The sequence below is a fragment of the Esox lucius genome, chromosome 21 (assembly GCF_011004845.1).
Source record: "Esox lucius isolate fEsoLuc1 chromosome 21, fEsoLuc1.pri, whole genome shotgun sequence".
In the NCBI taxonomy this organism is placed as follows: Eukaryota; Metazoa; Chordata; class Actinopteri; order Esociformes; family Esocidae; genus Esox; species Esox lucius.
The window spans coordinates 26,010,501-26,027,562 of NC_047589.1; the positions used below are offsets into that span (position 1 = coordinate 26,010,501).

General features: G+C 45.5%; 2 protein-coding genes across 7 annotated transcripts; both read left to right on the plus strand.

Annotated features, from left to right (window-relative positions):
* The first annotated feature begins 1,825 nt into the window (after window positions 1-1,825).
* acot9.1 (acyl-CoA thioesterase 9, tandem duplicate 1) lies at window positions 1,826-9,543 on the plus strand. Of its 3 annotated transcripts, XM_010890073.5 has the most exons (16): window positions 1,826-2,009; window positions 3,078-3,172; window positions 3,727-3,753; window positions 4,604-4,649; window positions 4,799-4,969; window positions 5,229-5,266; window positions 5,408-5,491; window positions 5,638-5,741; window positions 5,956-6,029; window positions 6,119-6,186; window positions 6,456-6,567; window positions 6,902-6,992; window positions 7,085-7,170; window positions 7,740-7,827; window positions 8,048-8,198; window positions 8,573-9,543. In XM_010890073.5, exons 1-16 carry the CDS (start codon window positions 1,996-1,998, stop codon window positions 8,629-8,631), a joined length of 1,308 nt encoding a protein of 435 aa, XP_010888375.1. In that variant the 5' UTR covers window positions 1,826-1,995; the 3' UTR covers window positions 8,632-9,543. The 3 variants fall into 3 exon arrangements, with proteins under 3 accessions (XP_010888375.1, XP_010888376.1, XP_034145303.1); XM_010890074.5 differs by lacking the exon at window positions 3,727-3,753 and having other exon boundaries at window positions 1,827-2,009; XM_034289412.1 differs by lacking the exons at window positions 1,826-2,009; window positions 3,727-3,753 and adding an exon at window positions 3,436-3,649.
* Window positions 9,544-10,295: 752 nt separating this feature from the next.
* Window positions 10,296-16,106, plus strand: pdha1b (pyruvate dehydrogenase E1 subunit alpha 1b). Of its 4 annotated transcripts, XM_034289203.1 has the most exons (13): window positions 10,296-10,465; window positions 11,995-12,015; window positions 12,285-12,365; window positions 12,574-12,642; window positions 12,816-12,989; window positions 13,118-13,244; window positions 13,408-13,499; window positions 13,587-13,679; window positions 13,954-14,109; window positions 14,316-14,387; window positions 14,677-14,744; window positions 15,124-15,232; window positions 15,346-16,106. In XM_034289203.1, the coding sequence occupies exons 1-13, from the start codon at window positions 10,403-10,405 to the stop codon at window positions 15,508-15,510; spliced, it is 1,290 nt and encodes a 429-aa protein (XP_034145094.1). In that variant the 5' UTR covers window positions 10,296-10,402; the 3' UTR covers window positions 15,511-16,106. The 4 variants fall into 4 exon arrangements, with proteins under 4 accessions (XP_034145094.1, XP_034145095.1, XP_034145096.1 ...); XM_034289204.1 differs by lacking the exon at window positions 11,995-12,015 and having other exon boundaries at window positions 10,297-10,465; XM_034289205.1 differs by lacking the exon at window positions 12,285-12,365 and having other exon boundaries at window positions 10,299-10,465.
* The last annotated feature ends 956 nt before the right edge of the window (window positions 16,107-17,062 follow it).

Consider the following 17,062-nt stretch of genomic DNA (forward strand, 5'->3'; position numbering starts at 1 on the left):
AGCTTTTATACGGACTTGTGGGGGTTGGGGGAGTTAACCGGAACTCGGCGGCTTCTGGCCAATTGGAGAAAGGAATCAATGAAACGTCACATTTACTTCAGCTTCTCAACTTTTTTTTTCTTAAAACGTCTTCAATTATAAATAGTGGAATTCAGCATAGGATATTGAGTATGAAGGAACATATTCAGAAAGTGTAAAAAGCATCAGAGTACTGTAAAATGTCAGTGCCCTAAAATCCTTTATACATTTTTATCATGATTAGGAAACATCCTAAAGTTGTAATATTGGAGGATGTGTTCCATTGAAAATCCTCTACCACAGGTTTATAAGAAATCTTATAGGATTGGTTATAATAAAATCCTATAAAAAGCATTTTTAAAATGTTACAGTAATCCAATACGAAAACTCCCATAATAATACTATTGGAGTATTCCAAAGCATGATCCTAAAGCTTTTTAATTTCAATTGTATAAATTTTTCACATTTTCCACCTTAACTCCACGCCTCAGAGTGTGGATTGGAATTTGGGTTTTTCCATCTCATCGCCCTGAGCCCAATGCAAATTGATATCACAATGAGATCATGTGGATCGGTCCGGCATACGTCATTATGCGATATCTCAGCATTTAGGTAAATGATCATATTGTTCTAAATATCAGCTATACCAAGCACTTAAAAATGCTTATTTTGAAGGTCAAGCATCTCAATTAATTTTAACTAGTCATTAAATAACAATAAAGTCGCTCCAAACTATATTTAAAAAAAACTTCCATTAAGTCATTATGGATTTTTCACTATTTCAAATAATCTGAAAATACAGAAAATCTACTCCTTTGGCATCGTATGACTGATCTGCAGTACATTTTATATTCCATATCTATAGACACATTTTGCTCAACACCAATGATTCAAGTGTATCAATGTTGTGCAGTACACCTGTTGCAAACACTGCCAATATGCAAGAACATTCCTATTGGCCACACGGGGGCACCATAAACAGCACATTTTTACATCAAAAAATTGGATGAATAATGCGTCTTGACATTATGGGCCTGTATCAACAGTAACAATAATTTACAAGTCGTGAAGTGTCTTGGACAATACGGCGCATGACTCACTGACTCACCTTTTCTAGTAGTAGCACACATGCCGGTAACTCTTTAAAACGCTTTGAGGGATTTACAGCCACTGGGTGCAGAAGTTTAAGCCAAAATGTCCCCGAAAAATTTCCCCCAAAGTTGTTGTCCAATAACATTTCCGATTGCTTTTGTACTTAGATACTTATGTCTAAGAATTTAAGTGTGTTTGAGAGCCATTTTACTCTGTATATTATGTTCCAAAAATAATGGCACATTTATGTTTAACATTACGGTATAGTTAGGGCGTAGGTCCACAAAAAGCCCATCATTTGCAGTGCTGTTACATCCGGTCACATCGGGAGTCATACAAATATTTGGTGCAGAAGTTTGTAGCAGGGTTGCCAGATTTCATTGCCTGTAAAACCCTAAATCACCCGCGGTCTCCACAAAAACAATGCCCGAATGCTATTTTTCCTCCCCATCTTGCAACACTGGCTTGCAGTAGTCACTAGATGCAACAGCCAGAGTTAGAAGACTGCCTACCAAAATACCCACCAACCAAGATCTGATATGCCATGTGTTCACCGCCCCTTCTTTATGTTATGTAAATCAATCCAATATATTAAACATTGGAATTGGGTAACTACGCTGTTGACTTAATAAATCATAACGGCTTTATCAATTTTGTTAGATTAGATGACCCGGCATTCCCCGACCCGCAATACCATTGGTCGGAACTGTCGAGTAGGCGGGTCTTCTAAGTAGGCGGCCCTTCTGACTTTGTGGGTGAAGCATAGACAGGAATCTTTGATTTCTGATCTGTTTTAGTAGTCTGTCCCCACGTTTACATTATATTTTAATAGTTAACTTCAGAATTTACAGATCTTCAAGTAGCAAGACAACGTTACCCACGGAAATGATGTCGCCGAGGTATGGAGGTGGAGAAGTAGACTAGCTAATTAGCTAAACCAGGACGCACGGCATACGCTAACCAGTTAGCTACTGTACTACTGGTGTACAATAGCTAGCTAGGCCAGATCTATGTATTGAAGTAGTGCTTTTACAGCCGTTACCTTAATGAGTCTCAGAATCAATGTCAGGCAAATCTTTTTTGGGGTTTTGTTTTTTCTTTTAGGTGAAGGACTTCAACAGGATTTGACAGGACTGTTAGCGCCTGTCTTGAACTTACGAGCTTCCATGCTTGCTTTTTTTTACTGTCCTAACGTAATGATTCGTTACCGACATTCAGATACACTGACATGGTGGGAGCGAATTAAGCGTAATGAGCATTGTCAAATCAGACCTTTCAGGCGAACTGTCTACAGTGCTGGTCGATTCAGATTTGCAATAATGCCCTGCCCCGCAAGGCAGTCAACTACTACTGCTACCTAAATGTCGTGGTTCTCAAACCTCTCCTGGGCACACCCAGCATTTCCATGTATCCCAGAGCTTGCACACCTGAATCAAATTATTATACAGCCCTTGGCTGCTTGACTCAGGTGAGCTAGTTCAGGGTTACAACAAAGTTACGAGACGGCTGGGGGTCCCTATGCAAGGGTTTTCAAGTTATTGGAATCAACACATCCCAGACTGCACTTTGATTAAATAGCACTCAACCATTAGGTGATGCATGCGCTCTCTTAGCAGGGGAACATGACCATATCTACTTTGTTCTATACTGATTATAACTGATTGTAACTGTTATAGTGTAGGAGAAGTGAAACTGATAGTTGTTACTTTCACTGCAGATGAAGCAAAGTGGCCAAAAATGTTTAGTTACTCAGAAGCGTCCCCTGTGAAGGTTGTCAGACATTCCCCATGGCAGCTGTAGCATGTATCTAGACGCACCAGATGGCAACATTCCGGAAACGTGAATGCATTTTCGGACTCCTTATATCTTTTATTAGGTTTACGGGCTGGCTGGCGCTGTCGTAATTGGATCTCTGAGTTTAAAAACGGTGGCCTTGTTAACCTGTCAGGGTTCCTTCCGTCCCACAGGTTCCTGTTGCTAAGGTCAGTGGCGTCCATGTCAACCAGGGCGTTCTCCCGGGGACCGGTTTCTCTTCAGGGAAAAGCTCCAGACATGTCTGAGGGTATGGCCACGCATTAATTCATGGACTCACTCACAGAAAGCTAATCTATTCTGCTTTTTGTTGTGTTGGTGTGAAGGAGTGACTAGAGAAGACATTGAGACTCCATCTAGACTGCAGTCCAAATGTGAATCATATAGGCCTTTGTCCTACATCCTGAGCCCTAATATCACATTTGACATTTTCACGAGCAGGGGGGTGATGTTCAGGGGTCCAGGCTTGCGCCAAAGCGAGTCCTCTGATACATTTTTCTGTTGTTTACACAGGCCCCAGTGTAACACGCAGGACTACAGTTTGCATTGAATAGTGGGCAACATCAGTCCGTCCTGTGAACAAAGTTCACTCGTCTCCTCAGGCTTAATCAAGGGCAGAGGGGGCAGGTTTTGTGAAGCCGCCGGCACTAAAGACGGAATTCAAACCGCGTCTGGTGTTGACTGGGATTCCCCCAGGGGAAGGTGGCGAGGGTTTACAGGGTGAAACGTATGTAATTGGATTGCAGGCCTTGTCTCCCTTTCTGACCTCTGACCCTTTACATGTTTTTGTTTTTTTCTTCACAGGAAATGCTCACTTGCTTGTGTCCAATGGTGTGTGGGTAAACAAACCTGAATTCTAACAGTATAAATCACTTCCTTAATTCAGTCTTAATTAAAGTAATCCTGCTTGCATGTGGCCTAGCTTACTGTCTATTGAACAGAACGTTCTTGAACACAAACTCACTCTCTTATGCACCTTCTTGAAATTCAGACGTGTTTAAGGAAACATTGTGTGAGAATTGCCAAAGTTTGAATGTAGGCAGTATACATTTACATAATATAATATTAATACTCTATCCTTTATGACCACCATGTTGCGCCAACCCAAGCTACCATCACATTACTTCTACTTCCACCACCTCAACATTCAAATTTGAACATCATAATTTCTCTTTCTGTCTCTCAAGCACCCTCTGGTGGGCTGGCCTTGTATTACAGCCTTTTTTCCCCTCTTCCATTTCCTGCAGATCTAAATGGGGATGAAACCCTAGCCTGCAGCTGGTACATTATGTTGGTGCTGTGCACTTTTTTATTTTTATTGAAAAGACCTCTAACATTAGACTTCCTTACTGTAACAAGCTGGACTCTCAGGATTTCTTGAGCTGGCACCTTATGCTTCTCCCCTCTTAAGTGTCTTCTTTCCACATTGCTTCTTTATCATTTCATTGCTGAGATATCACATCTACGGAAATGTCACCGTGTTGCCTGGTCAGGGTGCTGCTTCTTATGGTAGTCTGACCACCCGTAGAACCAACACAGTGTATCCCATTTAGACATCACTTCTCTCTCTCTAGCTAGCTGACTCTTGTCATTCTGTCTGAGACACTCTGTATATTTTGTACTGAGACAGACTCAGTGTTGAGACTCATACCGAGTTGATGACCTCTGTGGTTGTTTTCAGTGCGTAACAGACTGAGGCAGATTGTGGGAGCGTCCACCAACTGGAGGTACCGTCACAGCTACTTTGTAATGAGATATCCGTACACAAGCATTATACCCACTGGTGTGGAAATATTCATAGATGTATGAAATGGTTATGCCCCAAGTGCCTTCCTGATGAATCTCTCTCTCCTCTGTCCACCTTTCCACCCTGTAGAGACCACCAGCAGGCGTTAGCTGACCGTTTGTCATTGTCCAGTCAGCTGGCTGCTTCTCAGGAAGAGCTTCCTGTCCGCAGGATGAAGGACAGCTACATAGAGGCTCATCTTCCCCTGGGCACAGACCCTAAACTTAGAGAGAAATACCTCAACTACCACAAGGGTGTCAGGTAACACAGAGTCGTGGAAACGTTAATAACGTTGTTATAGCCGCTAGATAATGTAGATTATTGGTTTTGTCCAAATCTTTTTGAGCAACCAGCCTTCGGTTACAGTTTCTCTGATCTGATCTTTATAGCAGTCTTTTGACTTGCATATCATTTGTGTACTGTACATGTATACACACACACACACTGTACATACACACACACACTTTACATACACAACCATACACGCTCCACCCTCTCAGTCTGTCGTCCCATGTTCCAGGTTTGGCCGTATCCTGGAGGACCTGGACAGCTTAGCAGGTATGACGTAATAACCTCAACCCAGTGCACCCTGGGTAGTGGGTATGTCCCCAAAAACTGTGGACTTGATAAGGATTTCAGGGGGACTCATCTTTTAGGGATAGTAGCACTGGTGCTATTAAATCTCTCCTCTCCCCTCAGTGTTGATTTGTTACTCTCACACCCACGACAAGGCTCTTCCGAGGTCACCTCTGTCCATTGTCACCGCCCTGGTGGACAAGATAGGTATGACTGCCGAACAGAACGGATAAAATAGATGCAGTATATACTAGAGAGAACAAGCGCAATGTATCTCAAGTTCTGGGACAGCTTTTCTGGTGGTCGTATTTTGTAACTTGCTGGGGGACGTCTTTTCTGTATGTTTGTAACAGATATGAGGAAGCAAATCATCCACCCCGACTGTGACATCAAGTTCACTGGTCATGTGACCTGGGTGGGAAAATCCTCCATTGAAGCCAAGATGCACATGTTTCAGGTACACACCCAGACACGCATACTGTACATTACCCACATGTACTGTACATCAAATTTTGTGTGATGTGACGTCCTGTTTATTTGTTTTTGTATTTGTAATTGAATTCCCTCACAACATAGCCACTTCATTTAACCGACTGGGTTGTTTCATGAGCCGAGACGGAAGTATTTCGCTACCATGTCCACCATGGTGATGTTTGTGTGATTTTGTACAGTACCACGAAGGGGCCTACACCCAAGTTCTGGACGCTACATTTGTTATGGTGGCCAGAGACCCTGAGAACAAAAGGTACACAACTCCCTATTAATCACTATCCTTCTATCAGTGGTTATCAATAAGAATATGTTGCTTACTGTCTGTGTCTCTGTCCCTGTCAGGGCTGCGTTTGTTAACCCTCTGAAGCCAGAGGGCCCCGAGGAGGAGAAGTTGTTTCAACAAGGCGAAGGTAATATAAACCACATAGATGTGTGTATATTTAATCAGTAAAGTATGAGGGGTGTGTCATATGGCCGGTATACCACGGCCAATAAATGTTCTAAGGCACAACACAATGTGGAGTGCCTGAACACAGCTTTTAGCCTTGGTATGTATGTGCAAAATTTCTGTTATAAACCAGTTGGTGTAAATTCTTATATACCATGGCTTTCAGCCTTCAGGGTTCAAACGATGCTGTGTGTTTCTATTGTTGTGTTTGCGCGGATCCTTTCCCTCCAGTCAATAAGACCCGTCGTGTGGAGCTGAGTACGGCGTCTTTACTGAAGGTGGCACCTACAGATGAGGAGAGGAAGATCATCCATAGTCTTTTCCTCAACACCCTGGACACCAAGTAAGACACACACACACACACGCTCACACACACACCAAACATGACCATAAACAGTCTATTATGGGTATCCTTTCAGATGAAATGTTCATCACTTTGGTGTTCCCAGGGCTATAAGATGTTAAAGTGTCAGTCTTAGACAGCATTTCCTGTATCCACTAAAAAAAAAACGTGATGCGCAACTAAGAAACTCTGCCTGACAAAACATGATGGGTCATTTTTCAGCTTCAGTGTCTAAACACAAGTGTTACCCAGTAGAATGATGTCCTCAGCGTGCTGTTAAATATCAGAATGTTGTGTATGTAGAGAGCGTCTGAGCGTGTGTGTTCCCTTGCAGAACAGTGAGCTTCCGTAGCAGAGTTCTGCCTCCTAACTCTGTGTGGATGGAGGACGCCAAAGTCAAAGGACTGGAGATCTGCCACCCGCAGGTTGGTGAGGGGGAGGGGGGCAGATTTACAAGCCTGACAAATGTCTACGCTCGGCGGGGACCCGACGGTGACCTGACAGTGTGTGTTTTCAGGAGAGGAATATCTTCAATAGGATCTTCGGAGGGTTTTTGATGAGGAAGGCGTACGAGCTGGGCTGGGCCAATGCGTGTTCGTACGGGTAAGTGTGTTCCCAGACAATCAAAAAAGCCTTGTCAATAGCGGTGTTGGGCGGATTCGTGTTGGATCTCACAAGTGTGGGAAGCAAGCCCAAACGGGGCCAGCAGGGGGCAGGGCAGAGCCTCGGACCAGTAACCTGAAGGTTGCCGGATTAAATTCCTGAGCTGGAAATGTGAATAATCTTGGAAAAGCTGTTAACTGCTTCCAGGTTGTGACTGGAAATGGGAATTAAAACCTAACGTACAATAAGGGGGGGGGGGAGAACTCATCAACATTTTGTTTCAATTAAATTGTTCCTCAGAAAACAGAGGAATGTTTAGCTTATGTTGATGTTCCAGGTAATATTCAGGACGCCCGTGACAGTAAGCAAGGACGTTGGCTCAAATGTCTCATTAGGTTCCAGTCAATGTTTTGACATGTGTTCTGTGTGTGTTTTAGTTCGGTCCACCTGAATCACACAGCCTCAACACAGAAACACATTCTAACAGTTCCATTTTCTGAACAGCACTTTGTCAAAAGGTAAAACAAAGCTCTGTTCTCTCTCTTTGTTTCTTTCTTCATTTCTTTCAGGGGGTGTCGACCTAGCCTGGTTGCTGTGGACGATATCCTCTTCCAGAAGCCTGTAGAGATTGGTTCTCTACTTTTGCTCTCCTCTCAGGTGTGTCTGTGTGTGTCTGTGTGTGTCTGTGTGTGTCTGTGTGTGTCTGTGTGTGTCTGTGTGTGTCTGTGTGTGTCTGTGTGTGTCTGTGTGTGTCTGTGTGTGTCTGTGTGTTAGGGAAAGTAGGAACTGAAACTGACATTTATGTCCTCACAAGCATAGTAAAACAAGAGTTTGTGTGTGTGTTTAAGTGCTGATACTTCCTGCTTTCTGTCTCCAGGTGTGTTACACTGACGGGAAATACATCCAGGTCAGAGTTCATACAGAGGTCCTGGACCCTCTGACCCGGCAGCACAACACCACTAATGTCTTCCACTTCACTTTCGTCACAGACAAAGATGTTCCCAACATTATGCCACAGAGCTATGGAGGTACGACCCCTGACCTTTAACTTCTAACCCCATAATGTGGTTATCACATAGCTGTGGAGGTATGACCCCGGACCTTTAACCTCTAACCCCAAAATGGTTACCACAGAGCTGTGTGTGTCTAGTGCGGATTGGTAGTACATGGGTCTTGCACCGCCAGAGTTGTGGGTTTGATTTCCATGGGGTGTCAGTGTGGAAAAGTATGAAAATGTATGTACTTACTACTGTAAATCAGTCTACTACTGTAATTGAGTCTTCTAAATGGTGTAGATGTAGGACTGTTACTGGAACATTGGTGACACAAAGACGCAAACGTAACGCAAGTCCATTGATTCAACACCATTTCCCATTGGTCCCGTGTGTTTCCGTCTCCACAGAGTCCATGTTGTATCTGGATGGGAAGAGGCACTTCAACCAGACACTGAAGTCTCAGTGAGACGTGATGGATGTCGAAAAACATAACTGCCTGCCACAGCCTTAGTGTCCAGCTACCACTCCCAACCGCACTACGCTCTCTGTGTGTGTATGTGTTGTGTCCGTTTGAGTGAACGACATGTCTATTCATTTGTTTCTCATTAAGCACATCCGACAGTTATTGCATGATGTTTGTTTGTTACATGTTTGTTCTGATGGATGTGTCATTTTTTGAGGCCTCATTTATAAAAAAAATTATAATATTCAGTTGTATTCTCCGGTTTTATATCGCAAAAGGTTGTCATTTATCAATTTTGAATTTGATGGGAAAGTGTATGTCGACGCAAATCTCAGACCATGGGTGTCACAAAATATTGAAGAGCTGAATTTGAAGCAAATTGTTATTCGTGGGATAACGGGCATGCGGTTTTAGGGGAGTCTGTCCGACTGTATCGGTCTGGGTGTAACCAGGCGTAATGAATTATGGTCATTGTTGTTAATTACAAGAATTCCTGTAATTTATGGTGAACTAGGTAACATTTCGGAGTAATGGAACTACATCTACCTAAAGCCCATTGTCTCATACTTTGTTTGAGCCTCGACCTAATGGTCTCGTTCGAGAGGATCGACACCACAATGGGTCTACGAATTACGAATAACAACAGGTTATTTATTGTGGTTATATTTAGATAAATCAAGTCATTGTTCAAATTATAACTTAATTAATGCCAAATGTCCTTAAAACTCCAGTATGCACATGTTTACCCTAGCTACTCATGAGTCTTTTAATTTTACATATATTATATTTTATATAGCCCTTGGTGTGTATACTCTATCTGTAAGTCAGTGAATGGAGATGTTTGACATAGTGCAGGAGTGAAGGTGTCTTCTGGGTTTGATCAAAATGATGTAATAAATGAACACGTTAATCATCCATTGTGATTGAAGTTGTGTGTGTCTTTCTCGGCGTTCAGACATCAGCATTTTTAGGAAGCGTTCGTACACTAGGTGCCCATACGGACTTTAACGGAGAACCCCGTCAGAGAAAATCATTTTATTTGCTTAAAGGAGTTGTCTAGGGCCCGTTCCAAATTGTGAATCAGAATCGCACAGATACATCGATACTGGTAAAACATCAGAGAGAGGATGTTGTACCATCCTCTCCGAATCCCGGGAGTGTTGATCCTGTTGACATTGATCAGTCAGTACCTAAATCAGTTGCTTTTGTGTAGCTGGTTCATGGGAGGGAGGTCAGGGGTCAGAGTTCATACAAGGTCAGGAGTATGAACTGGCTGTAGATGAGGCTACCACTTCATCTTCGATATCTCTGTACTCTTCCACTCATTAGATGCTGTCACTTCATCAGGACAGACTGCAAGACATCATTTTCCATGTATAGAATTCTTGAATGACCTCGAATAAAAGGGGCATGGAGAGAGATGGGTAGTCACTACTTTCATTAACGTTGTCTCGGTTAGTGACTAAGACTGGCAGTAGTTGAGCTGTAACGAATAAACTGCTAAAAGCGTCATGGACGTCATGTCCTTATTCATTTGGCGACAGAAATAACTAAAAAAATATATTGTCGAACGTTTATGCAGACTTGCCACTGTATTCTAAAATACGTATTATAATGAATCATGTAATTGGCTTCTCGTTTAGCGAATCCCGGGATACTAGCAGTTGGCCACCCAACCCCCACCTTAGTGTCAGCTGATCTGTGCTTTCTACGTTAATCCGTTAGCTACGTCGGGGCTACTCTCTGCTAGTAGTGGATTGGATCTTCCAGTAGCATGCAAAATATGTTGACTCTCATATCAAACGTTTTCCGACTGGGCAACGCCAGCAAGAATGTGGTACGTACTGGCAACCATCGCGTCTCTGTCCATGGTTCTGAAACTGCTAACTAGGCGAAATCGCGTGTTTGAGTTACATAAGCAAACTAGCAAGCTAACGTATTTGGCAGTCCCAGCCAGCAGTGCTGACCTTGTAGATGTTGAGCGAATAACAGTCTAAACCAAATATCACACAAACTAATTGTTGTCAATCTCGTAGATTTGATGGTAAGCAAACAATCAGTTCTCGTAGTCAATGTGTTGGATACAAAATTGGCATGAAAGACCTGAGCGAATTTGACAAGTGCCAAATCGTTATAGCCAGACGACAGGGTCAGAAACGACCAGGTTTGTTGGGTGCTCCCAGTCAGCAGTGGTGAGCATCTTCCGACAGTGGTCCGAGGAGGGACAAACGGGTTTTGGTGACCCAAGGCTCATTGAATCGCGAGCGCAACAAAGGCTATTCTGTCTGGTACGAACCGACAGAAGGTCTACTGTGGCACAAGTCTCGTCCGGAATGTGTCACAACACACAGTGCGTCAAACCTTGCTGCATATGGGGCTGCGTAGGCGCAGACTGGTCAGGGTGCCCATGATGACCCATGTCCGTCATCAAAAGAGCCTACAATGGCCATGTGAGCATTGGAACTGGACCTGGGAGCAGAGGAAGACGGTCACCTTGTCGGATGAGTCCTGTTTTCTTTTACATCATGAGGATGGCCATGTACGTGTGTGCTGTTTACCTGGAAAAGTGATGGCAACAGGATGCCCTGTGGGGAGATGACAAATCGGTGGAGGGAGTGTGATGCTCTGGGCAGTGTTCTGCTGCGAAGCCCCTAGTGATTCACCTGGATGTCAATTTGACACGTGCCACCTGCACAAACATCGCAGACCGAGTACACCCCTTCATGGCAACGGTATTCCCTGATGACATTAGCCTCTTTCAGCAGGATAATGCGCTCTGCCACACTGCACACCTTGTTCGGGAATGGTTTGAGGAACACGATGAAGAGTTCAAGGTGATGCCCTGGCCTCCAAATTCCCCAGCTCTCCGTCTGATTGAACATCTTTTGGTTGTGCTGCACCAACAAGTCCGATCCAGTTTTCTATCTTACAGTTGTTTCCCACTCTAAAGTACCGAGCGATGAGGAACTGGCATCCTAATGAGAGCATGGTAGTAGCCACAACAGATAGACTAGCCGAAATCCTAGTGTTTAATTTTTATTATAATTTATTTTTTTGGTTACTACATGATTCCTAATGTGTTATTTGATAGTTTTAATGTCTACGCTGTTATTGCACAGTGTGGAAAATTGTAAAACTAAAGAAACAACCTGGATAGACTAGACGTGTCCCAACCTTTGACTGGTACTTTGTGTGTTTTCTAATCCCTTGGCTGTCTGCTTCAGATCTATAAACGTTGCTCTCTAATTCTATGTGCTTTAGCACACCCGCTCAGCTTCATCCTCTCTCTTTGAACCCCCCCCCTCCCCCCGTCATTCCACTCGTTTTAACTCTCCTCCAACCTGTCCTCCTCTCGCTTTGTTGTAGGGAGCCCAAGCAGTGTCGGAGGTAAGAGGCTGATGTAGCCTGTCAGAACAGGACCAGAACACGGCTCATGTAGACCACAGCCCAGTGTAGCCAGCCTGTGTGTACTGATGTAGGCACTGCTTTGACTCTCCCGGTGTCCCGTGGAAGGTCGTGACAGTCGACGTGATAGTTCCGACCTCTGATTGGTTAGCCTCGTCCTGACCCTCGGTTCACTCCTAACATGGCGGATGTAGCAGCAAGACTCCTCGGGGTGTGCTCTGGTCTGACCGGGTGTCTCCTTTGTGCCCTAGCTGCTGATTGGCCTGTCCAAATACGTCGATTTAACCGCACCGCCTGCCCCAGCAACTCCTCGGCAACCACCACTACCACCAGTTAGTACCAGAGCCCCCAGACGTGGTTGTAGCCAGTCACACCCGGACAGAGGAAGCTGAACCCCCCAAAACAGCTACGTGCAGAACCCCCCTAGTCCTCTTTTATCCCTGTGGCCTGGGGTAGGGCTTAGCTCTGGGGGTTGGGGCTATTGCGCTTGTTATTATGTGTGTATTTCTCTCTCATGTGGCCTTCTCCCCCCCCCTGCAGGGGACCAGGATGGTGGTGTCCGCGCGGTCCTTTGCCGACTTCACCCCCCAAGCCAGCTTTCCCATCAAGGTGAGACATACACTCTTGTGGACATGTCATTAATATTATGTCTCCACACAACACCCTTCTATCAATGCTGAACAAGCCCTGGATATGAAATTAGAACCGTCTTCCTTTAGCTGTTATCTGTTTGGTTGGTTGAGCTGCCTGTCTCCCGCCTGTTCCCTTATGCTGTCCAATAGAAGTGTGACCTGCACCGTTTAGAGGAGGGTCCCTCTGACGAGGCATTGCTGACCAGAGAACAGGGCCTCCAGTACTACCGGACCATGCAGACGGTGAGGCGCATGGAGCTGAAGGCTGACCAGCTCTACAAGCAGAAAATCATCAGAGGCTTCTGTCACCTCTACGACGGACAGGTCAGGTCACGGCAGACACAGACACACACACACAAACACAAACACAAATTAGTTTAGCATTTAAACCCTCACAGGGACAGGAGAATGTGCACAGGGCTGTTCTACCTCTGGCTGGTTGTGTATTGCAGGAGGCGTGTGCGATGGGCATCGAGGCCGGCATTAACCCAACAGACCACCTGATCACAGCATACCGCGCCCACGGCTACACCTTCACTCGAGGTGTGGCTGTTAGAGAGATCCTGGCTGAACTCACAGGTGAGACTCGCCTAACAATTGTTGTCAGCTAACATTCTCCCTACCAGTTAAGGGAGATAAACTGATCCTGGCACTGTGAAACTTCTGTCTGAAATGGATCTTTTTCTTGTCTCTCCTCTCTCTCTCTCCATGTCACTCTTCATTTGCATCTCCCCCCTGTCAGGTCGTAGAGGGGGCGTGGCCAAGGGGAAAGGTGGTTCGATGCACATGTACGCCAAAAACTTCTACGGAGGAAACGGAATCGTCGGGGCTCAGGTCATTCTCAGCAGATCACGCACACACAAACACGCACACACAAACACAAATTCAACACATTCTCTGTGTGTGCGTGTGTCTCCACAGGTTCCACTGGGGGCAGGTGTGGCTCTAGCCTGTCAGTACCAAGGCAACAACCAGGTGTGTGTGACACTGTATGGAGACGGAGCAGCCAATCAGGTGAGGTCCATCTATCTAATGTTCATTATAATGATTATAAACTGGGTGCATCAAATGCTGATAGCTGTGGGAGATACTGCATACCATGGATATGAAATCACACCCCTTTTTTCCGGACAATTTACCACGGCAGAGCTATTTTCGGGGCACTCCGCAATGCATCGTGCCTAAGATCAGCCCATATATTGGCCACACCCTCTCATGCCTTATTGCTTAATTAAATGATTATTCATCAGCATTATCATGATCATCGTCTCTCCTCTTGGCCAACTAGGGCCAGATCTTTGAGTCTTTCAACATGGCGGCTCTGTGGAAGCTTCCGTGTATTTTCATCTGTGAGAACAACAAGTTTGGTATGGGGACGTCGGTGGAGAGGTCCTCTGCTAGCACGGACTACTACAAACGAGGAGACTATATACCTGGATTAAAGGTAAGGCCCACAATCACACACACACACACACGCACACATACACACCACTCTGTCTCTACGGTGACCACTCTGTCTCTACGGTGACCACTCTGTCGCTACGGTGACCACTCTGTCGCTACGGTGACCACTCTGTCGCTACGGTGACCACTCTGTCGCTACGGTGACCACTCTGTCGCTACGGTGACCACTCTGTCCCTGTGCTGTAGGTGGATGGCATGGACGTGCTGTGTGTGAGGGAGGCCATCAGGTTCGCCGCAGACTACTGCAGAGCCGGGAAGGTGAGCTGGGAGTGGTTGTAGAGCTGCTAAATGGGGGTGCTGGTTCAGTGCGCAGACAGGAAAGTTATGACCCCCTTCTAGCGTCGCACCGTGGTACCGGCAGAATGGAGGCGCCCAGGCGGAGGACACGAGGCTCCGTTATAGAGCAGTACCTCCCTGGCGTGCTGCCGGGTCGATGTAGGAAGGCGTTCAGAAACCCTGGCATCAGGGGGTCCCTGGTTATTATACAGCGGCGTAGTGGAGGCTTTGGCCCGGTTGTTGAGTGTTGGTTCTGAAACCTCTCTGGCAGGGTCCTATTGTCATGGAGCTGGAGACATACCGTTACCATGGACACAGCATGAGCGACCCTGGGGTTAGGTGAGATTGTGATCTCTGACCCCTGACCCTGTGATTGTCACCTGAACCCTGGAGCTTTTTTAGATGCCTGCTCACTCCTTAACCTCAGTCCACCCCCCCCCCCTCACTCTCTCCCTCTCTCTTTCCCTCTCTCTCTCTCTCCCTCTCTCTTTCCCTCTCTCTCTTCCTTCAGTCTTTTTCTGCCCGCCTGCTTGTAGTTTCACTCCCGATGTCAGACCTCCGTATAGTGTAGTGTTGATTTGGGAACAGGGCAGCTTTTCGTCCAGGGTTTTCTCTCTCTCTCTCTCTCTCTCTCTCTCTCTCTCTCTCTCTCTCAGCCAGGCCTGTTGAACCAGGTCTGACTCTTACCTCTTCCTGTGTGTGATGTGACTTCTTGCAGCTATCGTACCCGTGAGGAGATCCAGGAGGTGCGGACCAAGAATGACCCCATAAGCATGCTGAAGGAACGCATGCTGTCTAACAACATGTCTTCTGTGGAGGAGCTCAAGGTACACACACACACATACACACACACACACACACACACAAAGAAGTGATTTGTCATTTAAATAATGAATCTCCTTCTCTGTCTGCTTTTCTCCTTCCTCCTCCCTCCCATCAGGAAATCGATCTGGAGATCAGGAAGGTAATTGAGGACGCGGCCCAGTATGCCATCTCTGACCCGGAACCGTCGCTGGACGAGCTCTGCAACCACATCTATGCCAGGGATCCACCCATGGAGGTCCGCGGGACCAACCCCTGGGTCAAACTGAAGTCTGTCAGCTAGTCACACAAACTCACCAACACCTGGACCGAACTCCAGTCCTTCACCTTCACGTCCTGCTGGTTGATAGTCTCCCCCTCTTCTTCACATGCCCCCGTCTCTCATACCCCTGTTAGTTTTCTCTAAGCGCACAACACAAGACGAGAGCGTGACCTCGTAGGTCAGAGTTCATTCTGTAGCAGCATTCCAAGCTTGTCCGTGACCTCTGACACTGTGATGTTATGTCACAGTGTGGACAGCATAGACCACACAGTGTTGTTTTAAATGTTCCTGTGGTTCTTCTGATACATAGGGGCCTGTCTACGGGCGGGCTTTGTTCCAGCCAAGCACTAACTCATCTGATGCAACTCGCCGACTTCTCGTCAGCACCTTGACTAGCTGGAGGTCTGTTAATACGGACATTTAACAGAAATAGCTGCCTCACCCTAGAGGGTCCCTCACAAGGGTCAGACCCAACAACTTATGTAACTGGTTTCTATAACAAGGTTTTTTTCTTTTGTACACCTTCCTATGACCCAGCTGCCAATGCAGCACTGTATCTCTTGACTTTGACTAAATAAACTAAGGAGGTGTGATTGCAATGACAATAATTAAACTGGTGCCAGTGTTTGTCTTAATCAGACTGATAGTCATCACGTTGTCACAGTCCTGTGTAGCTCAGCTGGTGTTCGCCATGCCGATGATGCAGGTTTCCTCTTCACGGGGGACCAGGACAAAAATAACTATCACAAGATGCGTATTAACTCACCACTGTACATCACTGTTCCTTCTTCCTTGGAATCCATCCCTCCATGGTGACGAGCAGATAACGTTCCAAGCATTAATAGAAGATTAACTTCTGTGGGCAATTCATGGGATACTTTAGGATTTGATGGAAGCAATAAAGTTGGCCCAGAAGACATATGTTTCATATGTTTGTTTCTGAGGCTAAATATACAGCTGGGTTCTGTGGGTTGACAGATAACAAGTGGTTAGATAAAGACCACAGGCATTGACCTAACCATTCCGTCCTACGTCCGTGGAGCTATAACACCATCTGCCAGCAGATGTCACCAAAGAGCCATACATCCACCACCGGTCCGTTCACGTCCAGGTTTATTCAGGACAGTCGGATAGCTGCGGAAGAGGAGGGAAGACACAGGAATGAGACGAATGTTCCGTCACCCAGTTCAGAATAAATGTCTCTGGTGTGTGGAGTTGGGCAGTAACTTGTAATAATACTGTCTGTGACCACAACTTGTCTAGTCTCAATCCAAATAAGGTCACATAACGTTGAGTGCCCTTAAAAACAAGTCCATGTCCATGTTCACAAAACCTTACGCTTACCATAACCTCAACATAATCCTAACCATAACCTCAATAACATATGCCTAAACTTAACATAGACCTAATGCCTAAACCTAAACAGCAATGTCTAACCCTAATCCCATTTGTATATTTTGCCTAAACCTGAACATATATGCCCCACCAAAAAAAATGCTTTAAAAAAAATTATGTGACAATATAGTAAAATACCTCTGATTTAACCACAGTTTGGGGACATTTTTGTTCCTGT